This window comes from Strix aluco, chromosome 11 (genome assembly GCF_031877795.1).
Source record: "Strix aluco isolate bStrAlu1 chromosome 11, bStrAlu1.hap1, whole genome shotgun sequence".
Taxonomy (NCBI): domain Eukaryota; kingdom Metazoa; phylum Chordata; class Aves; order Strigiformes; family Strigidae; genus Strix; species Strix aluco.
The window spans coordinates 17,971,137-17,994,446 of NC_133941.1; the positions used below are offsets into that span (position 1 = coordinate 17,971,137).

General features: G+C 43.7%; 1 protein-coding gene across 3 annotated transcripts; it reads right to left on the reverse strand.

Annotated features, from left to right (window-relative positions):
• Window positions 1-2,382: 2,382 nt before the first annotated feature.
• Window positions 2,383-23,084, reverse strand: ITIH4 (inter-alpha-trypsin inhibitor heavy chain 4). Of its 3 annotated transcripts, XM_074835836.1 has the most exons (23): window positions 23,010-23,084; window positions 20,462-20,622; window positions 19,936-20,040; window positions 19,122-19,284; window positions 18,917-19,027; window positions 18,704-18,832; window positions 17,722-17,838; window positions 16,477-16,645; window positions 15,420-15,536; window positions 13,711-13,892; window positions 12,642-12,824; window positions 11,933-12,072; window positions 11,182-11,336; window positions 10,655-10,687; window positions 10,294-10,344; window positions 9,160-9,192; window positions 8,495-8,548; window positions 7,260-7,298; window positions 6,696-6,809; window positions 5,884-6,058; window positions 4,250-4,404; window positions 3,282-3,384; window positions 2,383-2,727 (listed from the first exon to the last, which is right to left on the reverse strand). In XM_074835836.1, exons 1-23 carry the CDS (start codon window positions 23,082-23,084, stop codon window positions 2,652-2,654), a joined length of 2,640 nt encoding a protein of 879 aa, XP_074691937.1. In that variant the 3' UTR covers window positions 2,383-2,651. The 3 variants fall into 3 exon arrangements, with proteins under 3 accessions (XP_074691937.1, XP_074691938.1, XP_074691939.1); XM_074835837.1 differs by lacking the exon at window positions 10,294-10,344; XM_074835838.1 differs by lacking the exon at window positions 8,495-8,548.
• Window positions 23,085-23,310: the final 226 nt, after the last annotated feature.

Below are 23,310 nucleotides of genomic sequence, written 5' to 3' on the forward strand. Positions count from 1 at the left end.
GAAATGGAACATACTTACGGAGTGGAAAGCACGTGTGCACAGGGGAAGAAGCACTGCGGAAAGGATTTGGGAGCTGCTGTGCCCGGGCCCACGGGCGACAGGGGCTGCTGCAGAAGGCAGGTGTTCCCGGGTGCAGCCAGCCAGCACCTCTCCTGAGGCCCGGGAGGCTCCGTCAGCGGGGACAGCCCCGGGGTGCAGCCCCTGAGCAGCTCCGGGCACAGCACCTCAACACAGCGCTGGCAAACTGGATGCAGTCCAGAGGGTAGGAACGGCTTTGCGGACAAGTTGTAGAAAGAAGGGGAAAAAAAAAAAAAAACAAACCCCAACTCTGTAGAAGTTGCTGTGAGGAAGGCTGACATCTGGTTTTGTTCCCATCTGTCAGGGTTAGCAGAGTCTGCCGCTCTGCAGCAAGGGAGAACTGCATTAACAGGACAGGAGGCTGCCGGGGCGGCTGGGGAACCTCAGGCGCTGCAGGTTTTAGCGGATGGATTAGAAGAGCAGCTCCCAAGAACGGCCTGTGCACACCTGAGCCTTGCCTATAGCGGAGGGGACCCTCCAGCCACGCCTCGGTGCTCCCTAGTTCGGCGGCGCTGTTTGCTGTCCCTGCGGTTCGCAGGCAGGTGGAGGGGGTGATGCGCAGGCACCCTGTGGCTGGAAGCAGGGATTTTTAAAAATTGCAGTAAGTCCACTGACAAAATCCAGCATCAACAGCACGTAATTCAAATATCAAGTTCATTTATAAGGGAAACAATCTGCTTTTCAAACTGGTAAGCCTGTTTATGATGTGGCGAAGCAAGCAATCTGGTGTCTCCAGTTTCCAAATTCCACATTGTCTGTCGTGTAATTTGTCCAGCCAAATCTGCATCTCGGAAGTACAAGCAATTCACACAAATGTGTCTTGGCATTGTGTCTACACAGTTCTTCTAAAAAACAGGCTTCTAATTACATAGTTTGCTTTATCTTTCTGACTTTGGCAAGAAATTGCTTCTCTTTTAGTACATTGCTTTAAAATAATAAGGGTTTTCCAGTTATATATTATTGGCAGAATAGAAAGCAACTTTTGTTAAACCTTCTAAAATGTTGGCATAGAAGATACATTGTTCAAAGGAACTGAAATTCCAAAACTAAAATAATTTTGGAATTAAAATTTATGAAAAAAACCCCAAAGACTAAAACTGCAACATGCATTCCACAGGCAGAAGCTTCTATGTTTCCTCTGAAATGTTACCTCCATGCACCACATGTTGTTTTGAGTTGTTCGTTGTTTGTAAAACATCTTCCAAAGTTTGCAAAATGTTGTATGAAACAGTGCCAAAAAAAGCTGCTAAATTTCAGGGTTGAAATGCTGCCTTTTGCAACAAGTCAGAGGTCTGTTTCACAACAAGTCAGTGTTTGTTTTGCAGATGTTTTTAAAACAGAGCCTCAGAAACTTTGCAACAATGAACGGGACTACAGCCAGTGGTGGCTGCCATCCCACTCATGCTCTTAGTGCTAATTTCATCAGCTTTGAACGTTGTTACAGAACGATCTTCAAAAGAACCCTAATACAGCAAGACTGGGGCCTTCTTCCTCCATAAAGTAAAACATGAGAGAAACAGTCAAGTAACACAGAATCACAGAATCGTCTAGGTTGGAAAAGACCTTGAAGATCCTCCAGTCCAACCATCAACCTAACACTGACAGTTCCCAACTACACCAGATCCCTCAGCGCTATGTCGACTCTACTCTTAAACACCTCCAGGGATGGGGACTCCACCACCTCCCTGGGCAGCCCATTCCAACACCTAACAACCCCTTCTGGAAAGAAATGCTTCCCAATATCCAGTCTAAACCTTCCCTGGCGCAACTTGAGGCCATTTCCTCTTGTCCTATGGCTTGTTACTTGGTTAAAGAGACTCATCCCCAGCTCTCTGCACCCTCCTTTCAGGTAGTTGTAGAGGGCGATGAGGTCTCCCCTCAGCCTCCTCTTCTCCAGACTAAACCCCCCCAGTTCCCTCAGCCGCTCCTCGTACGACATGTGCTCCAGACCCTTCACCAGCTTCGTTGCCCTTCTCTGGACACGCTCGAGTCATTCAATGTCCTTTTTGTAGTGAGGGGCCCAAAACTGAACACAGTAATCGAGGTGCGGCCTCACCAGTGCCAAGTACAGGGGCAAGATCACTTCCCTGTCCCTGCTGGCCACGCTATTTCTGACTTAAACACTGCTTTAAACTTCATACTCTTTTTACAAAACACATAATTCAATACCACTGTCATTTGTAACTGGATAGAGGGTATTCAATGTTAGAAATCTGTTACTGTTTTCATGACACGTGTTGGATTGGGTGACGCCAGTACTTATTTTTATTTGTAGACCTAAGTCTGTGTGTCCATATCAAACTGTGAGATGATAATGTCAATTTTATTTAGTTCATTCACATAAACCTTCGACAACATAACCCTCTGAATGTTAGAAACCGTTTTAAAATAACAAACAACAAGCAAGCACGTTCTCATCTTGGAAGTATAATTATTTTGAGTTAAAAGATTTGTGACATTTATATATAGTAACAGGTAAGGTTTTAACTGTGTGGCTTTCTTGATGAGAGAAAGTGTCAAAAATATTTGGAAGAGCATCATTTGCATAGTTCTCTTTCCCAGAATACTCTTTTCTAGGGGGTTACATCTATTGACCAGCAGGAAACAGGATCACTGGTTGACTCAAGCCTGTAATCTTTCTTGTATTGCCTGAAACAAAATCAAAACAAGAAAAATTTGTGATAAAATAAGCAAAGCCCAGAATGGACCTGACGTTTGCAGAGTCAGAGGGCCTGTGCGAGGGCAGAGCTGGCACCTCTCCGCTCCCCGAGGCAGAGGCAGCAGTGAGGGACACACAGGGACAGCGAACAGAAGCTGCATGCTCGCAGCATCGCTCCCGCATCACAGACACTTACTAAAAGCAAGTGAAGTGTAAAAATAATTCCAACTGAGGAAAACCCCTCCCTTATCCATGTAAATGAAGCAGCAGAACCTTACTTGATTTGGCATTTTTTTATGCAAACCGTACCCCCAGGGTATGATTTTCCCTGCTATGATATACGAGCCTTGAGTCCTGTGGCATCGCTTGAGCAACCAATTCAGACTGTTAGAGAAAAATTCAAGCACAAGTGCCTATTATTTACACCGAAGAGGTGTATTCTTACAGATACTCCCTTAGTTTCATTTCTTTTGATCTCTGGTATCAGCTGATAAAATACATCTCAGAGCACTCGCGTCGCTCACCCTTATCCCTTATCTGTTACCTGGTAACTCTGTGCTCGGATCCAGACACACTTAAGAGTCTTTCGTCAGCTCTCTGATTGATGTTGGAATTACTCTCAAATTGTGCTTTTGAATAAAATTGACCTAAGCAACAGACACACAAATTATTTAAAAATACAAAACATCTGAGTTTGTTGTTCATTTACCCCAAATGGTAGCTATAACACTAGGAAAGCAGCCATCTGCCTCAGAAAACAAACAAAAAAAGACCACATTTGGAAGCTCTCTTGGTAAGTTAGGAAAATTCCTCTGTTTCTGCTGGGATCTCCTGCTATCCCTAACACTCCTCCACAGAGAGATTCAGCCTCACTCTGAGGGGTTGTCACTTTTATATTTTTTTTTTCTTTTTAGAACATGCAGCCTCTCCATTTGCAAAGTTTTTGAAACAACTTCAACTTTAGTCCCATCAGACTTTTTGGAGTTGAGGACCAGCTGGCTTTCATTTTGTAACCCTGATTGTTTACAATTTTATGTCCATTTTTTATAATCATTACTGGACATCAAATGAATTTGCTGCATAAATTATATCATTCCACAGCACTATTGAGGTTAAGCCCAACTATTATTTTAGTCTTATTTTAACATTTTCTAAACCGATAACAGTCTATTTAGGGTTGTGCCACTGGTGAGCAGAGAAGCATTGTGTTACATTTCCAGGGTAAGACGGGATTGCTGTGCAGTAAAAGGTGATGTTAAATGTCTGAAAAGAATAAATTAAATGCAAAGTTTCTCTAGAACCCCCTGAAATACAGCATTGCTGCTGCCTTGCCTGCTGACTGCTCTTCATGAGAGCTTGTCAGGACCCAGGGAAATAAAATCTGAATAAGGGCTTACAATGTGGCTGAACCCCCGCCCCCCCCCCCCCCCCCCCCCGCCACTATATTCTCATTTCAGGAGCTTAGTTACAAGTTCATCCTTCTTTGCTGCATACATCTGTAATGATACATACCCAGAACTCCACTGACTTTGTCAGAAAAACGGTTGGTGTTCAAGAAATACAGCCCAAGGAAATCGTCTGGAAACTTTACAAAGGAAATTTTTACTGTGACTGTATCAGACAATGATGCTGTAATGCTCCTTCCCTTTTCAACTGAGACTCTCAGCCTAGGAAGTAAATGATGACATTATTTCCAAGAAGAATATGAAGAAAGAATTATGTCTTTAACTAGCTGAAATTAATTAATGAAAATAATTTCATTTTTGCTGTTTGTCTCTTTGCAATTGCATTTTTCATGATCTGTTGGTGGTTATTTTTAAGATAGAAAATATTAAGCAGCATATCTTTTCTCTCTATGCTGCACAACAGATCTTTCCTGTATCAAGTTACACACAAATACATCAATGGAAAAGAATGTTTTGCTGATGAGAACACCTTATTATCCATAATGACAAGAAATGCTTGGATGGGAAAAAAAAAAAAAAAAGATTATTTTTTCATCATTTTAATGAGAAAAAAGGTAAACTAGATAAAATAACTCAATCTATTTTATGAAAAAGTCACATATTTTTTTCTTGGATATTTCACAGGTTTTTTTCAGACCCTGCTTTTCTCCTAACCCATTAATTTTATTTTGACCCAAGGTGGGCTTGCAGAACACAAACATCCACTGTTATTTTTCTCCCTTGCAGATCAGGTTAGACAAAGCACAGCCACCCGCACTGGTGTACAAAGCGCTGCGGTTGCAAGGGCTCGGCTGCTGGTTTGAAGCAGGAGGATCATTCTGCTTGGCAGACAACAAATTATAGAGGGGCATAAATCCAGCATGTTCTTGGCTCCATTTGGATTACAAAAATAATTGAAAGCAGTTGTTTTAGGACTTCTGTTATTGTCTAGAACTGCATATAAGGGAGGCAGTGCCGTGCGTCCTGTCTGCCCCAGACCAACAGCAGATCCTCCTGGAGGTTTATTCCGGCAATGCAAAAACACTGATGGAACTAGCTACATTCCACTCTTTCTTGTGGTAGTGAAGGATCCTGCTCTAATTAGTCCAACAAATGAAGTCTACATTTAATGTACCCTTTCTCCAACTGTGGGCATTTAGTTACAGACAGCTATTCAAACACTTCATGCCTTCCCATAAAAAATGCCAGCTGCCCAGATGTGAGTTATTGCTAAAACCGAGGAGAAAGAAAACTTCAGCCTGTGTGGAGCCAACTGATGTATAAAAGAGACAATAAATGTCAAAGCCATCACTTTGCAGTACTGGCTCTGCAGCTGGAGGAACACAAAGTGCCTGGTGGCAGCCGGCACAGTGGTGGCACAGGGGCTGCTATGTGCCGCAGCGGGTCCTCTTCTTTGCAGATAAATGTTCTGTCTCTGATGTCGAAGCAGAAAGGCAGGCGGTGGTACAGTAGTTTTGATTCTCTTACACAGTCATGGAGAATTAAAATCAAACCTTTTTTGTTCTCTGTATTTAAAATGGGGGATTGCGAAGCTACCCTGCTTCTGCTCAGGCTGAGTTACTCACCGGATAAGGACATTTGGAAGCACTTACTTGAAGCAAATGTGAAAGTGGAGGAGTGGATGAAAAAAAGATCTGTCACATTCTCAAGTTTGGGACAGGATGGGGTGATGTTTCTTACCCCTGAACAGTGGAGGTGGCTGACTCCGTCCACGGCAGCCAAGTGCTCTCGTTATTGTGCCTTAGGACGATCTCATCCGTGGAGACATGGATTTGCGCAGGGGGATTCACATAGTTAATTTCAAACTGCACAAAGTGATTTGTTCTGTCCCCGAGTTTCCCCGTCACAGTGAGTCCTTTAATAACATTGACACAAATCTGTCAAGTGACCCTGTTTATAAAGTATGACTGATCTTAATAAAACTGCTTCAGCTTTGTTGCTAAGGCAACTTAAGGGTTTCAAATCTAGTTTTGGGAGGCACAGTAGTCCGGATTTCAGATCCGTGTGCTCCCAAGGCTGCAGTGGGGTCACCAGAATCTGTTTAACCCCACATTGCCACCTCGTCTCACAGAGGTGGCTCTGCTCCATAATCAGAGCAGGTGTCAACTGGTGCTTGGGGCCATGAATCCTCTGGGTGCAAGACAACAGAAAAAATGCAGTGCTTTAAAAGCAAGCATCTTTCCCTTAGCACGTAAGGACCATGGGGTTTAAGGTCCTCAGAAGCTCCAAAGGGCTGGACAGGGGAAAAGCCTGAAGGCCACGGAGGTGGCCTACAAACAGACCAGTGAGAAGTGCCCTCAGCTGTTGCACAGTGAAAGTTAATATTGCCTAACAGAAAGGAAACATTAACCACAGCCTCTCCGGTCACTGCAAGGCAGCAGGTATGATATGGCCCTTCACAAAAGGGGGTTATTCCCAAAGACACCAACTGCTCTTATAGACTGAAGTGACTCTCCTTGTCCTTGGTATCACGGATAATATGGCTTACTCACCTTGCTCCGGATCTGACAGCAGGTGGACAGAGGGATGTGCTTTTCCATCAGTATTTAAGCAGATTGTTTCATTTTGTTTGGGTAATTGCAAGAGAAGTTGTGGATATTCATTGGCTGAAAAGCCAGAAGAACAATGTTAGCAACAAAGAAAATCTAGCCTCTGCCCTTTGGATAGGCACAGCAAAATTCTTAATTAATTTATACCTAAAATATTGCTTATAGCTTTTATAGAATAGAATGATTAAAATCAACACAGTAATAATTATTCAAAAGCACACCCAGACACAGCATCTTGATATGAATGAAGACAACAGATTTTTAAACTTAGAGAATGAGCTCTTAAAAAAGCTGAGGCTGAAGATCTGTTGTTCTACATTTCTGTTGGTGGTTATATCCTCGAGGCAGAGAGGCTTTCTCATGAGATACTGGGATATTTTTCACTTATGTGGAAAGAACCAGCCAAGGTTTGCAAGAAGAGGTAAAGGGTTTTCATGGAGTTGATGCTGTCAGAAAAATTACAGTTATAGTAATGATTAAAATGGGACTGGTATATGTATTACTTACCAAGAGGTTGTGGTCTCATTTTTTCTCTTAGCCTGGCAACTGAAATACTTAAAATTAGCAAGAAGAGTTTAATGAAACATTTTTCTTTAAGTCAGCTAATTAACCAGGAAGAATAGCAAGTTTGACAATGACACCAAGCTGTGTGGTGCGGGCGACACCTTGGAGGGCAGGGATGTGCCATCTGGAGGGACCTGGACAGGCTGGAGAGGTGGGACCGTGTGAACCTCATGGAGTTCAACAAGGCCAAGTGCAAGGTCCTGCACATGGGTCAGGGCAATCCCAAGCACAAATCCAGGCTGGGTGAGGAGTGGATTGAGAGCAGCCCTGAGGAGGAGGACTTGGGGGTACTAGTGGATGGAAAACTGACCATGAGCCAGCAATGTGTGCTCACAGCCCAGAAAGTCAACCGTGTCCTGGGCTGCATCAAAAGTGTGGCCAGTAGGTCGAGGGAGGGGATCCTCCCCCTCTACTCCGCTCTCATGACACCCTCCCTGCGGTGCTGTGTCCAGATCTGGGGGCACCAGAACAAGAAAGACATGGCCCTGCTCAAGCGGGTCCAAAGGAGACCACGAAGATGCTCAGGGGGCTGGAGCACCTCCCCTGTGAGGACAGGCTGAGAGAGTTGGGGATGTTCAGCCTGGAGAAGAGAAGGCTCCGGGGAGACCTTAGAGCTGCCTGCCAGTACTTAAAGGGGCTACAGGAAAGGTGGGGGGGGACTCTTTATCGGGGTGTATAGGGATAGGATGAGGGGTAACGGTTTTAAACTGAAAGAGGGTAGATTTAGATTAGATAGAAGAAAGAAATTCTTTACTGTGAGGGTGGTGAGGCCCTGGCACAGGTTGCCCAGAGCAGCTGTGGCTGCCCCGACCCTGGAAGGGGCTTTGAGCAACCTGGGCTGGTGGAAGGTGTCCCTGCCCAGGGCAGGGGGGTGGGACTGGATGGGCTTTAACCCTTCCAACCCCAACCATTCTGTGATTCTGTGAATACTAACAGATGCCTTTTTAGCAGAGCTCTTCACTGACTTCTACAGAGAGCTTTGCTTAAAACAAGATGTCCCAATTGGGGAAAAAAGAACAATGTCCAGTGCCTATTTCTCTTAGGAATGACTGTGCCACTGGGGCATGCTCAGCCTGAGATATGGGAGGGTTTAGAGCTGCATTTTCAACAGCTGCTAGGTAGCACTGAACTCAGCACGCCCACCCCAGGTCCTCTCGCACGCGACTGTGAATAACTACCTACTGACAACAGCTTCTTGTTGCTGCCAGATTGGGGCTCAGAGCGCCATCGACCTGAAATAAAAGGTTTTTCCAATGTTTCATTTGTTTGGGGTCATGCCTTGCATCTTCCTCCACAGCTTGTAAAACAGGGAACCCCTCCTGCTTGTTGCCCACTGACTTTTTTGGATACAGTCCTGGGTGCACGTGTGTGGATCCTATGCAGGCAGCAGCCAGCGCCTTCTCTGCTCAGCACTATGGGAGCTCTCAGCGATGTCAAGCTCTGTCTCTGCAGGGCCCTGGGCTTTCCTCCTTGCAGGACAGGCGTTGTCATCGTACAGACAGCTGTGTTCCACATTGGCTTCACACAGCAAACCCCAGGACTGGTAAATTACGTTTTTTACACCCATTTCCTTCAGCTTACTACTATATGCTTTTCCAGATCTTTCACATTTATTTACAGGAGGTATAATAGTTTTTTATTTCTGAAAAGGGACCAAGATTGTTTTCAAAATTTTATAGTTCATTATAAAATGTCTGTGAACTAAAATACATGTAATAAAACCTAAATTGTATATCAAGTGGGCATCTACAACCAAAATGTATTTATTAATGTTGCTATGAACCTACATATGACATGAACTTTATAAAATTACTCTGAATAAAAACAAAGGAGGAGCACTTACCAGAAGGTGATCCACTCCTTAGTCTATAAGCATCTGAAGAAAGAAAAGAGAATATCTGTATTCTATTCATGATTGTATTACATATTTTACAGGAGTGTTTCAAACATCAAATCTGTAATTCTCCAGCTGCATCTTCCCTTCCCAAAGTGAACTATCTGCAGTAATGAAGCCCACAGAACGTGAGCACTGGTCCTTGGAAAGTATTTCCAGCCAAAGGATGGAAATGGACAAAAACTACTATGAACTCTGTGAGGAAGGGATTTGCAAAAAGGGATTTGAGTGTCTGCTAGATGCGGGGGCTGCATCTGCTGTGAGCGTGGGGCCGGGGAGGTGAGGAGTGGTGACCCGTCCCTGGTGTGAGGCGGGTGCTTCTGGGGGAAGGGAGCATGGGGGGCTCTGCAAAGGGACCAGCCCCACAGGGAGCTACAGCACCAGCACAGGCTCGCAGTGTACTCTCTCTGGAGTGCTGCAGCCCCAGTCAAGAGCTTTTACCGGCAGTTAAAAATCAGATAAGCTCAACAGGAGAAATTGCAGCAACACCCAAAAGAGCACATCAAAACCTCCCCGGGTCCCAGTAGCCCAGCATCCCGTTTGCCCCTTCTCCTCCCTGGCCACTCCAGCTCTGCAGGTCCATCACGACAGAGAGCGGCGGTGCTCAGTGATGCTCTGGCAGGCACCAGCCTCAGAGCCAGTGGGGACGTCGCTGTGCCCTCGAGCAGCCGTGCCCGCCCAGCCGTCACACCCTGGCACCTGCTGTGGACACAGGGCCTGCTGCAGGGGTGGCCCCAACCTCCTCCCCTCTTGCAGCCAGAGGGAGCTTTGAGGGAAGGGCAGCACCAAGGCCTGGTGCCCTCTGAGCAGGGCAGGGTGGTCGCTGGGCTGTGCTTCTGGGCAGGGAGTTTTCTGCTATCCAACTCCCAGTGCCACTTTGAAACAGGTAACCTTCAGAGAGTGGGGCAGCATTACAATTGCCTCAATACATTTCTGTGAAAGAAGTAGAGCAGGGCTTTTCACCTAAAGCATTGCTGTTATGATGTATTATCAGAGCTGAGATTATCAGATTAATAATGCTGGAATTTTAAAATTAATATTCAAACAGATCTATCATTTCCAGAAAGAGAGGAAAAAAAATACCTAAATCATCCTCAGAAGTACTTCCAAAGTGTCTTAATTTTTTGACAGATGCTTCGCACATGGTAGGAAGAAGCAGAAAATATCATTAGCACCGTTCACCTGAAGAACTACTTTTCCTTATGAGTAAAGACAATATTGGCCTTCGAGACTTTCTGAATGGAACATTTGACCATGTTATCTACCCAAAACCCTGCCCAGACCTTGGCAGTCACTTACGTTTTGCTTCACATATTTTTCCAAGTCTCAGATATTTCCCTCTATAGAACAACCACCATGGGCTCTTTTGGTTGGTTTTGGTTTTTTTTTTCCTTCATTAGAGATCATTATGGAAATATACTACTGGTAAAGAAGAAAAATTTACCTCCTACTGGAAAAATCCTGGGCTTCTCATTATCTAACACAAGGAAGAGAGACAGGTTAGTGTTATATCAGCAACACCAAATGACTTTACCCATGTGCAAACCAGAAAACTGGGGCAAGTGGGTGTTTTGCTTCAGGTGATGAGCATTTTTTGTGTTAAAGGATAGGTAGATAGAGCACATGCAAGACTCTACCGATGGCATGCTTTCTCCCCTGCATTCATTTTTCCAATTTAATGCTACAGAGAAAAGCACAGAATCCCTTTGCAGAGGCAGGAATGCTGAGTAACAACTGTTAAATTACTTTTAGTTCATATTTAAAAAAACTGTTTTACATTTCAAGAATAGTGTCCATTTCACCACTTCACCTTTTAAAAAAATCCTGTACATATTATTTTGAAAGGAAGCTAATCCCTGAAATCCTGCCACTGATGTGGCTTATTACCATGTCACATCACTATAAAATGGCCTCCAGTATAGGTCAACAACAGCAGCATATTTCAGGGGGGCAGTTCGATGCCTCATTTACCAGCTTCGGTGGGTTTGTTCGCCAGCTCTGTCTGCTGCTGGTCAGCAGGTTTGGTGACCACCATGGAAGTGAGGGGTGTAACAAAGCTGTATCGCAGAGACAGCTCCAAGGCTTGCACCTCCAGGGTTTTTTGGTCCTCTTCTTGTGCTGAAATACTAAAGTCTGTGTTAATGATGAAGAAATAATGTACAGAGACTATGAGCAGGTCGTCTTCAGATTATTTTTATGCTAGCTGTGTCTTAATAGATATCTTTTATTATTGAAGGGTGAGTAGTCTTATTGGGATAACTCAGCTGTTCACATGCTTGAAATTACGGACAAGTTCAAATACATAAAAATAATAGATACATGATCTATGAAATGTCTTCAAGACATACTTACTGTTCACTTTACTATCTAATGCCATTCACTTATTTACAGACAACATTTCTGAATGTGTAACAGCTCAACACAATCCATGTAAGTACAATCTATTTCATAGTAATGTCATGAAGAATACTTTATATTATGTTTTCATATGTGTATGTACATATATATACACACATTTAATGATAGAGCGCTATCGTAAACTGAAAGGCACCTCATGTTCCTCATACAGTAATGTAGTATCCTTCCAGTATACTATGTTTTTAATATTATCTGCAGAAATATTTCTGCTTCTTTATATTTATCCGATCATATAGTTTGTGAATAGGGAATTTGTGTTTTAAGAAGTTAGAAATTTGTAATACGAAACATTAAAGTTGCTTACGATTTTTCCAGAAGCTGTTGAATGGTTAAGTAAGCCCACAGTCTCTCTATGAAATTTCCAAAGATGTAACTTTGATTTTGAAACACTTGCTCCTTCTCTTTGACATTTGCTTCTTCTTTAAGAGTCAAGTCACTAGCATGCTGAAATGGGAGAAAACCGACCATCAAAAGAACAGTTCCAGACTTCTTTTATAGTCACATTATTAGACATAAAAGAACATCTTTCAGTACCAAAGTGCCTTTTTTGTCCTTCAATTTTGTCCTTTCCTGCTGGAAAATGCAACTCCAAACTACCAAAGCAGCATGTATTTTGGCTATATATTTCTGGATTCAAAACAATGTTGAAAAAAGGAGGAAATGAAATTGTTCTATTTCAACATTTTTGAGATGAATATTCAGATTTCCTTCTTCATTCTAAAAATAAAAACCAGTTTCCTAAAAATGCTTGAAAGGCCAAATATTATGGTTTTGGAAGGATTAAAACTGTTGTTTGTTTATTTGTGGATATACTTCAAAGTTTTTCTTTTGCAGCAAATTCAGGAGGGGAAAATTGTTTGAATTCTCAAATATTTTCCTAAAATGAGAAAACAGCTAAATGCCCAAATGTAGAGAACATATATTGCACACAAAAGACTTCTTGAAGTCTCCTATTGCATCATAAAAGACAGAAGGGAGATATATTTTTCACAGTTAGTAAACTAAACACTTACTGACTGAGCCTTAATTTCTACTGGCAAAAGATCAAGCTCATTGATAATTTTTCCAGCTACTATAATTTCAGATCCTTCAAAAAACAGCTTGAAATTGTTCTTGGTTAATCCCTCAACGGCATTTTCTGGATACTGCATTTCAATTTTCATTAATATTGGGGTAGCCACCTCTTGATAAAAGCCCTAAAGAGAAGCAGAGAGAGAGAGAGAGAGAACACGCACAAATGACTGCAAAATTATGCAAAGCAATACGCTGAATATCTAAAAGCCCCTTAAAAAGAAGGGAGCAAAGCTTTTTATTCGGCTGCTGCAAACCTAGAAAAAATAAATGTTTCTTCCCAGGGTTCAGCACACCTTCTCCAGCCAGGCTGGCAATGCCATATAATCTGTATTTCCCATGGTAATTCAAGTACACAAGCACCATCCCCATTATCGCCATCCCACCCAGTTAGGTGCTTTGCTTTAGCCACTTCCCACATCTGATTTTTTAAGCTTGACTAATCCTGGAGATTAATCTTTCTTTTTCTGGACTGGGGCCAACGTTAAGTAAAGTCAGTCTCTGCACATCCAGCTGAAACAGGTAGAAACAGCTTCCCAAAAAAGAGAACGTCACAAAAGTTATAGCCCCCTCCAGATGGACAGGAAAGACCCAGGCTGGTGGTACTGCAGAGCCAGTTTGCCTGTAGGTGCCTCAAACTACCCACTGATTTTTAGGGAAACCATAACAAACAGCTTCCAATAGTGGTATTTCAAACAGTTTGAAATCAGACTCAAGAGCAGAAGTTTTTCCACCATCACATCTCCCGGGCAATTTGTCTTTTTGCAGAGGTACAGAAGTGTGAGTTTCCAGGTTTGTCCAAATGCAGCTGATTTGAGGAGGACATCAACTTTCAGTCATGGTTAGGGTACAAGCCTTAAGATACCCCAAAATGGCCTTCCTCCCTCCCCAAAATTAACAGATAAACTCAAAACCAACTCTTCATCTCAGAAAATCCGTGGGTTTGCTGCTAAGACTAGACATAAGCTGTAGCTGATGGATGGTTTTTCTGGCATATTCCTTAGTCCTGACCTGGAGCTGCAAGGCTGCATCAGCGTTTTCATATATACGACGTGCTATTCCCCCATTGCTTAGGGCCATTTTCTCCAGGAACTTATAACTGACATCAAACCCAAAGCCAAGGCAAAAAAGAGCATATTTCCCATTGACTGCTTTCTGAATGTTTTCTTGAATTACTTCCACATTACTCTCACCTGTAATTGAAACAAAAACATACCCTTGTTTGTTTGTGGTTTTTTAAAGAACAAAATGACAGCAGCAGGTTTAATGGAAAATTCTGCCTAAAGTCTTTTAAAAATAATTCAGAATAAAATATTAAAAATATACGGGACAGAACTCTGTTAACTGAATTGGAGATGAAAGCACCACTCTGCACATGGAGTGCCAGAACCTGATCCTCCCCCTTAATGACTTTCACTAACTTCTACTCATGTCACCATGGCTAAGCGCAAAATATTTTACAAGATTACAGGGGCCAGAGGAAGTTTTTGGGACAAAAGGGACCCACACTACAAGTTAACAGCACAAGAGATGGAAACACGACTGCTGGAAAGACAAGTACCATGCATAAAAATTATACGTGTGAATTCAGAGAAGAATGTATTGGTTAATGGTGTAATTCAGACAAAGTGCAAATTAACTCGGCCATGCTTCTCTCCCAGCCCCTTTGTGTGACAAAGGAAAAAAGATTTTCACACCATCATCTTATCCCATTTGAAGACCTGCTGATGGCCCCGTATGGAGAACTTCTCTATCAGTATTTCCAGGCAGAAACTGTCACTGCCTGTAGCAATATCATGGGAGCAACTCAGATTTCTCCCTTTCAGCCTGCTTTGCCAAGGAAGGCAACATATGCAGTAACGTTGCATGTATTTGCCTGGCACCCTACCCTGGCCTGATTTCTAGCCAACTTGTGGATGTGCAACGTGCTTGGGGATATTTGAGACTCACTGTGGCTGTGCTGAGCAGACAGCACCGTGAGCTGAATTTTATTAAAAAAACCAAACAAATAAACAACCCCAAAGCAGTACGGATCACACGATCTGAAAGGCAGACTGATCTTATTAGAGGGCTTACAGCTGAATTAATATTGCTGGCCTCTGAGAGATGCTGGTGCCACATGAAACTTAGACAAACTCCTGTTCAGAACAAGTGAGGTTTGTGCCATTGCATTGGGAGTTACTGTTTATTTAACCCAGTATTTCTATCTCAACCCTCTGGTTTGTGCTATTACAGATGATCACTAGTTAAGAGCTAGATGTGGAAAAGAACACAAAACAAGAGGCACCTTGAAAATATTTCAAGTTTGGGGCAAGGAGGTGAAGAAATATAAACAATACCTCTCAAATGGGACCATACATAATATATGCAAAATGTCCATGTTTCTGCTCTAAGTAATTTACTTTCACATTTCAGCTATGCCTGGAGTAGCTCCAGCAATTCCCTCAAGTTTATGAAGTGGGAAGCCAATGGTACTTAGCAAAACAGTTCCCAGCTAAAGGACGTGTAGTTATGGGCAGGCAGGCTCTGCCATCACTTCTTGCAGCCCTTGCCAGAGCCCTCTCATAATCATCCTCTCGCTGACACAGATCCAGTGATAGCCCAGCCTGTTTGTACCAAAGCTCTTCTGAAACACAGACTATGTCTATCAACATCTGGGATGCAAGCGTAAAAGATAAAAAAGTCAAGGAGAGAGAGGACTGAGGCTAGTATTTACTCACCAGAAGTGGGCTGGCCATCTGTCAGCAAAATAATCATGGAGACGCTCCGTTCTGGCAGCCTCTCGGCTTTATCCAGGACGCTCACGGCAGTCAGCAGGGCACGATTGATATCTGTGCCTGCAATGAGAAAGCAGGCATCACTCACCTAAAAAGGATAATCATCTGAAGAAATCGGTGCACTTCATCTGCAGAGGCCCCGCAGAGTTGTTTAAAGTTTTCTGCAGGAAGTAATCCTTCAGAGAGATGAGGATTTAGGGGTTTAGCCTACTGGGCTTAATTACGGTGTATAACATTGCAATGGTGATGCTGGAGTATTCTTTTGGGAGCATTTTCCACACTTGTGTGATGGGAAATACAAATATCTCTAGAGCCATTAAAAAGTGCTTAAATAAACACACTTAAATAAACAACCTGCATTTAAGAAATTAAAGAAAAGAGCTGGGCACAGGTGGGCTTATTGGTGTTAGCGCCTGGGATAAGAAAATATATATTAATATTAACAGCGTAGCATTAACAGGAGATATAGGCTTTTAGATGTGCTTAAAACTAAATAATAAAGCACACTGAGTGATGCTGCAGTTGAAGTCCTTCATGCCTATTTTGACTATTTTGTTTCTGTAGTGTCACTTACACAGGAGTGTAACTTCGGATGTTTTTTATTTTACAAGGGGGCCCTTGATGTTAAAAAAACCCCCAGCAAATTGCTGTTAAATGTTGAGTAAATTGCCATGTTTCTGTAGAAAAAAAATGTACTATCAGGAAATCTTCCAGCCATCTCTGTTATAAAAATCTGAAACAAAACTTTGTGGCTTTTATGGTTCATAAATGTGACCATCTCTCCATCTCTCCATATCATAATGTAGTCACCAAGCCGTCCACACCCATAACCAGCCTTTCTATCCCACTTATCACTCATAAGCATTAAAAACTTACTTGCCTTGTGAGCCTGATGGTACTTCTGTGGCAGTATATGACTAATGAAAATAATATTTCTCTAAGCAGTATATGATATTGGGTGCATGTTTGTGGTTACAAGCATCTAGGTGGTGCCTTGTACCTCCACTAGCAGAAAGAGTTTGCACGAATCCTGCAGCACTCGCCACGTTCTCTGCGGTGGCTTGCAGCAAAGAGCTCTTCCACTCCGCCACTTTGCTGTTAAAGGTGATAAAGCTGAAATGATCTTCTGGGCGGAGATCTTGCAAAATCTTCAACAGGGCATCCCTCGTCTGTTCCAAGGAGAAGACAATCACTTTGAATATTTCTATTTTTTGGGCCCCTCACTACAAAAAGGACATTGAATGACTCGAGCGTGTCCAGAGAAGGGCAATGAAACTGGTGCAGGGTCTGGAGCACATGTCGTATGAGGAGCGGCTGAGGGAACTGGGGTTGTTTAGTCTGGAGAAGAGGAGGCTGAGGGGAGACCTCATCGCCCTCTACAACTACCTGAAAGGAGGGTGCAGAGAGCTGGGGATGAGCCTCTTTAACCAAGTAATAAGTGATAGGACAAGAGGGAATGGCCCCAAGTTGCGCCAGGGAAGGTTTAGGCTAGATATTAGGAAGCATTTCTTTCCAGAAGGGGTTGTTAGGTGTTGGAATGGGCTGCCCAGGGAGGTGGTGGAGTCCCCATCCCTGGAGGTGTTTAAGAGTAGAGTTGACATAGCGCTGAGGGATCTGGTGGAGTTGGGAACTGTCAGTGTTAGGTTGATGGTTGGACTGGAGGATCTTCAAGGTCTTTTCCAACCTAGACGATTCTGTGATTCTGTGATATTTCTCCACCAGAACCGGGATTGGAACTGCAGTGTGATAAGGGGGTTTCTCTACAGCACTATTCAAGATGCAGCCCAATGCCCTTATTTAGTCCTAGTGGTGTTTCTCAGGTTAGGACCACCAGAAATGGCAGATTCAGTTGACTTAGAGACACAAAAAAACACCTATGAGGGCTGTAGCGGGCTTGTTTGCTCTCCAGCAAAGCTACATACACAGTCATCAGTAAAGGTAAAAAGACTAATTCTTTAAACTTCATTAAAGAAAAAAAATAGAAGCAAAATATTCTGCAAAGATATAGAAAAAGTGCTCTCTGCCTTAATGTTCAATACCTGTGAGAATGACTGTATCAGAAAAGTGTTGCTGTTTAGTAACTTAAATCGGTGCATATGTTTTTTCAAGCATTTCTGTATGTCTGAAAATTTTGCTGTGTACAAAACCAGCGTGTGTTTCAAAATGAAATTCACAGTCACTTTCCTCAAAAGGTGGTGTGTGTGTGACTGATGGAAGCAGAGGTTACTACTTTGAGGCAACTTACCTGTTCAATTTTTCTGCCTGCCATGGAACCACTTCGATCTATAACGAAGATGACATTTTTGGGAAACACTGGCATTTCACGGGGTGCAAAATAATGCACAAAATATCCATTGACAATCTGAAATACAGAATGTGAAATCATGTATAAAATTACATCTAAATAAATATTGCATCTTAATGTTCTGGCATAGCAAGAAGGAGGGTGCATGCTCAACATTCTAGTCTTCTACATAGGCCCAAATCAAAGAACTATTAAAATATATTTCCTAGTTGGAAGCAAGAATATCTGTAGAGGGCAAATTACAAGAGAACAGCATATTGATTTATATAAAATATATACATTATACGCCTCAGTGCCATATGTATGATATATCTGTATTATCACTATATATTACATTACCTCTTTATTATCACCTATGAGCACATCTCTGCTCATTGACTGTAACTGCCATCTTTTAGCACATCCATGTATGCTTCATTAGTGAAATGGTATGGAAAATAATGTATTTTATTCCCTAGTATGTGCATTTGTCCATAAATATTTTTAAGTTCCTGCTCTCTTTAGTTATGCCTCAGTTGCCACAAAAAATAAAACCAAGCAGTCATTTTGATATTTATATAAATCACGTTCCTCTAAACGTCATTTATGAGAAGCCACAAATACCCCTTAGATCAGCCAAAAAAAAAAAAAAAAAAAAGAATGTAGAGAGACATCTATAAAGTGGCAATATAGATTTGGTATTAAAACAAAATTTGAATGATTGATTTTTTTTTTTCATGGGTGATCCATTCTTGCAATGTGCCTGGTGTGTCTGGGGATTTACTGAACATTGCCATCAGTTCCTGCTGACCCTGGATTAATGGAAATAGCTTTTCCTGTCACTCCTGCTGTTTCAAAGTAAATGTTGCTGTTTTGCAGATTGTGCTTCACATTCAGGTGTATCTATGAGCTGAAAGCATTTTTATTTCTATTTCTTTTTTACCTGTATATCACCTGCAGTGGCACCTCTCTTAACATCATACCGCACAACAAAATCACCATTGAGGAGGGTTTCGTCAAGTTCAGGATTTATTTTCTGTTGATCTACAGTTGGCTTAAATAAAATATGAGCCTGCAAAGCAATCAGAAGAAAAGATTTAAAGCAACTTAACTTAAAGCTGCCACTGGCAGTAACATCTGGCAGCTGCTGCTTTACCTTGGTTTCGTTCTGCACTTTCGTGAGCGCCTTAGTTAACTCATTTGTCATGAATGTGCTGTCTGTCTCCAAGAAGCGTATACCCTGGGGCTCGAAGATGTGCACATCAATCTGAGAGTGAAGAAGTTGGCATCAGCATCTCAGAGGGAGCACAGCCAAGAACCACCGCACTGCTCCCTGCCCAGCCCTCGCCGGGGCAGCTCACCTGGAAATGCTTAACAAGCTGCTTCGGTCGGACCTTGATCAGCAGCTCGAACTTCCCCAGCTGCCGCTTCAACAGCTCCTCGTACGTCAGCTCAAAAGTGACTTTGCTGGCGGCCGCGATGCTGACGGACACGTGAAACTGCTCCAGTTTTCTGCCTGTGATTCTGGAGGGGTTGGAGAACAGATTTACCTCCTGCAGGGAAGGTTTGGTTTGTGGTGGCCAAAGTTTATGAAGTGTGCTAATAATGACCAAGGGACCACATGGAATAAATAGAAAAAAAGTAGCAGTAAATCTTGTTCATCACACAGAAGATCTTTTACATTGCAAGCGGTATTATAAACATCACATATATTACATTAGCGTGCCATGGGTGCTGCATATGCAAGCTGAGAAATGGAGCAGAAACCTCTGCATGCCTCAGACTGGGATCGAGTAGAACTGGGACTGAATACATAGGAAGCACAGGTTAAATATATCCCAAAAGCGTGATGGCTGCTCAACTGCCACGGTCTTCTGTGCTTGTGGGGAGGCAGACTCAGCGACTGAGCACCAGCCCAGCCCAGAAAGGTGCTCCCACATGACAGCAAGTTCCAGGGCAACACCTCCCACTGAAGCCCATTGCGGGACCAGATATAAATCACAGATATATGTATATCTATATATACACACCCCATCCCTCCCAGTAAGAACCCAAGGCTGCTTTTCATATTTATCCCTGCTGAGAGGTGGCTGGTTCCAGAGTTTAACCCACCCACTGCCAAAAAACAAGCCAAGGAAGAGGGTTGGAGCAGCCTTACTCAGGATGGCAACGTACTTGACAAGGCCGGCGCTCTGCCCACGTGAGACCGCGGTGTCATATTCCTTTTGAGCAGAAGCTTTCTCCTTTATTATTCCTGGGTATACTTTGCCATCGATGGACCTGTTTGGTTTCCGTAAAAATTAATCAATATTAGAAGGAAAGTGCTGGGGAAGGAAACAAGAGGAACACTGCACTTTGTGGCCCGTGGGGCTCCCATGTCCCTCCCCATCCAGGAGGATGCCAGGAGCCACCACCACAACACAGCCCTCCTCTGTGCAGGGTCTCGGGGAGGTTGGAGCCTGGGAAACACCACCACTGAGCATGTTTGTCACCCACTCTGTGCAGCAGGCAGCCTGAACCTGGCCCTAGGCACCTTCGTTCTATTTGGCTGCCTACTACTTTGCCCCACAGAGCTTTTCATGCAGGATCCTCAGAGCTCAACTCTGTGCTTTTTACTCAGCATCTCCTGAGAAGAAAGATGAACCCCACCCCCAGCCCCCAGAGCTGCCTCCTTCACACCACAGGTAAGGACTGGTCCTACATGGAGAAGTTGGTGATGAAGGCTGTCTTGGGTAACTCCACTTCAAAGGTCGCCTCTCTGGACTCATTAGCTCGGTTGACAATTTTGCTGGTGATGACGGTGTGAGCAAATCGCGATGTGACCTTGCAGTCCACATGGAGGCTGTAGATTTCGATAGCATGCTGGGAAAAAATAAACAGGCTGAAACAGAAACACTCAGTTTTGCTCTTAAGCAGTCCTTACCTGGGTGATGTTATTGGAAAAGTCTGATGAAGGAATGAGCTGTCAGAAGGTCCGGCCGGCAGTGGGGAGGGGGAATTGTCCATGACCAGGCTGGCCATCAGCTTATTCACATCTCTGCAGCTGCAACCACAGCCCCATGCAAAATCTGCAGCTACACCTGCATGTTGTTCCACAGAAGGCTTCTGTTGGGCCTTTTTCTGTGGTTTTCTCTCTTCTGAGTACTCTGAAGCAGCTGTTGTGTCACCCCAATATGAAATAATATAAAATCTCAGAAAAATCAGATGTCGCCTTAAGCGCTCGACCCATGAAAAGAGACCTGCTAGCTTTTTCTTGCGACTGTTTATTTGCTTTCCCAGCTGTTGACTTTGCTGCATGTGTTTCAGCTCCATGCCTTGTGTCACATATGAAGCTTAGCAGGTCTTCAACCCCTCACTGGTTGCACAAGTAGGGCTGCCCTTTGAGCACTTGTGTTTCTCCTGGTCTGGTATTTCCAGGGCTGCCAACGCTCGAGGGAGGAGGGCACCGTCCTGGAGCTGCCCGGGAACACCCCACAGGTGGCTGGACTGGAAACTGCCTGGAGCACCTGCCTCTGGGACATCTGTTTTAAAGGTCCTACCCGTGTTTCAGCAGTGACACTAAGAAAAGTTGATCTGGACATCACCAGCCTCACAATAGTCCAATAGTTTATTAAAATAAGAAAGCTCACCATCAAAGCAGATCATTTTTACTTTTCCAGACTCACAAGTCTTTTGAAGGGCTAATTGATCTTCAGTTACTTTAGTAATTCATCCCCTGTACTTTGCTCACCAATTAATGGCATCCACTGGCCTCTTCTTAGTAGGGCACTGGCTGAAATTCAAAAGTTTAATCAAGCTAAACATGGCCATTCAATACAAAGTTGTGACCACAGCTTTGTGCTCAGGCATCAGGGCAGGAGGTGCCACAGTCAGTGCCATGTGAGTAATGGATGGCTGGGTTTTTTCATTATATGTTGCCAGAGTGTGCTCCATCTCCTGATGCCTACTGACAATCCAGGACAATGGGATAAAACCCAAAAATATTCATTAAGAGAACAACTTCCTGATCCTGGCAGTTTGGGTGCCTGTGCCTGCTGCCCACCCTGACCTGGAGCCCTCCCTGCCCAGGCTGGGACTGTCTCTCCCAGGAGCGTCTCTTCCCAAAGGCTTTCCAAGTATCCCCAAGCACCTCTGCTTGTGTTTGCTGCCCTGCCATGCTCAAACCTGCCTGTGGAATGTTTGGAGGGGAGGTTTTGCCATGACTGAGGAGCCCCGAGCCGTGGCTCACTGGGGCAGCACAGGCACGTGGTGGCCATCGCTGCCCATGGAGCACCCTTCAGCACAGGAAGAGCTTGCCCCATGCAAAACTTACCCCGTGCAAAATCCACCCCACTGCCATGTGCCAAAGGGATGCTGCAGGGACGAGGGGACAGGGACCTTCATCTCCTGCGTTTGCCCAGCCCCAGCAGCATTTTAGGCTGTGACCAGCACAAATGAGCACGCAGTGGAGTGCAGCATGGTGAGGGGTGTTGCCGTGCCCTTAGTGAAGGAGGTGGGAGAGGACCAGCCCTGGGTGTGCATCCAAAAGCAATGGGGAGCAACTTGTGGCCGCTCCCCAAGGCACTGCAGGCACATACACCACATCCACGGCTTCTTGCAGAGCCCTCAGATACCGCTACAGCAGCCACCAGACCTGTCCCTGCATCCCAGAAACCCACCTGCATTTTGGTTGCATTTCACACTTTTCTGAATAGGCATAATGGAAATAAAAACCTTCCACATAAGGCTTTGTCTGTTTCTCTAATATTGATATTTTTAAAATAAGACCGGTTCCATGCACCCTGAGATGATACAAAACACAGTTTGGTCCTCCAGATGGTATAAATAACTGTCTACTCCCCTGTTTTCTGTTCCATATAAATTATTAAATGCCTGTCAGAAGCCTCCTGGCACCGCTACGGTCCCCCATTTGGTCCTGCTGTCATGGCATTGTGTCAAGATCCAAACCTCATCCAGTGGCTGAGGGAGACCCATTGATCCCTCAAATTTGATATTTTACATCCCCGGGGAAGAGCATGAGCAGACACGTCTGCAAATGCTCTCCTACCACATTTATACTATAACAGCCCAAACAACCAAAAAGGCCTTTAAAGAACCCAAAGCTCTGAAATCATGACACAGTACACCCAAGGCTCCACAGGTGGTGGTTAGCAGAGGAGTTACCTGCATTACCTGGCCAGCTACCATGATATCACATGATCACCAAATGAGCAAACCAGATATTGTTAAAGTAAAAATAGAGCAAATACCTTTTGAGCAATAGTTTCTGCTAATACTGCAAGTGAGGAAAAGACCATCAAAGCGAACAACATTCTCTCCTCCATTTTGGAAAGACCAGATTTTCAAATGAAAACTCAGTTTATCTTAATCAGTTAATAAGTAACTTGTACTTGGGGATATTATGTAGACTTTGAAGAGACCCAGAAACTTAATATTTACATGTTAAACATAGGTAAAACTTGGACTTGGTTAAAGTTTATTTTTCCAACAGATCTTTGCTGTTAAACAGCAGAATGGTAATGTTTCATAAAGCACAAAGTTAAGAAATCT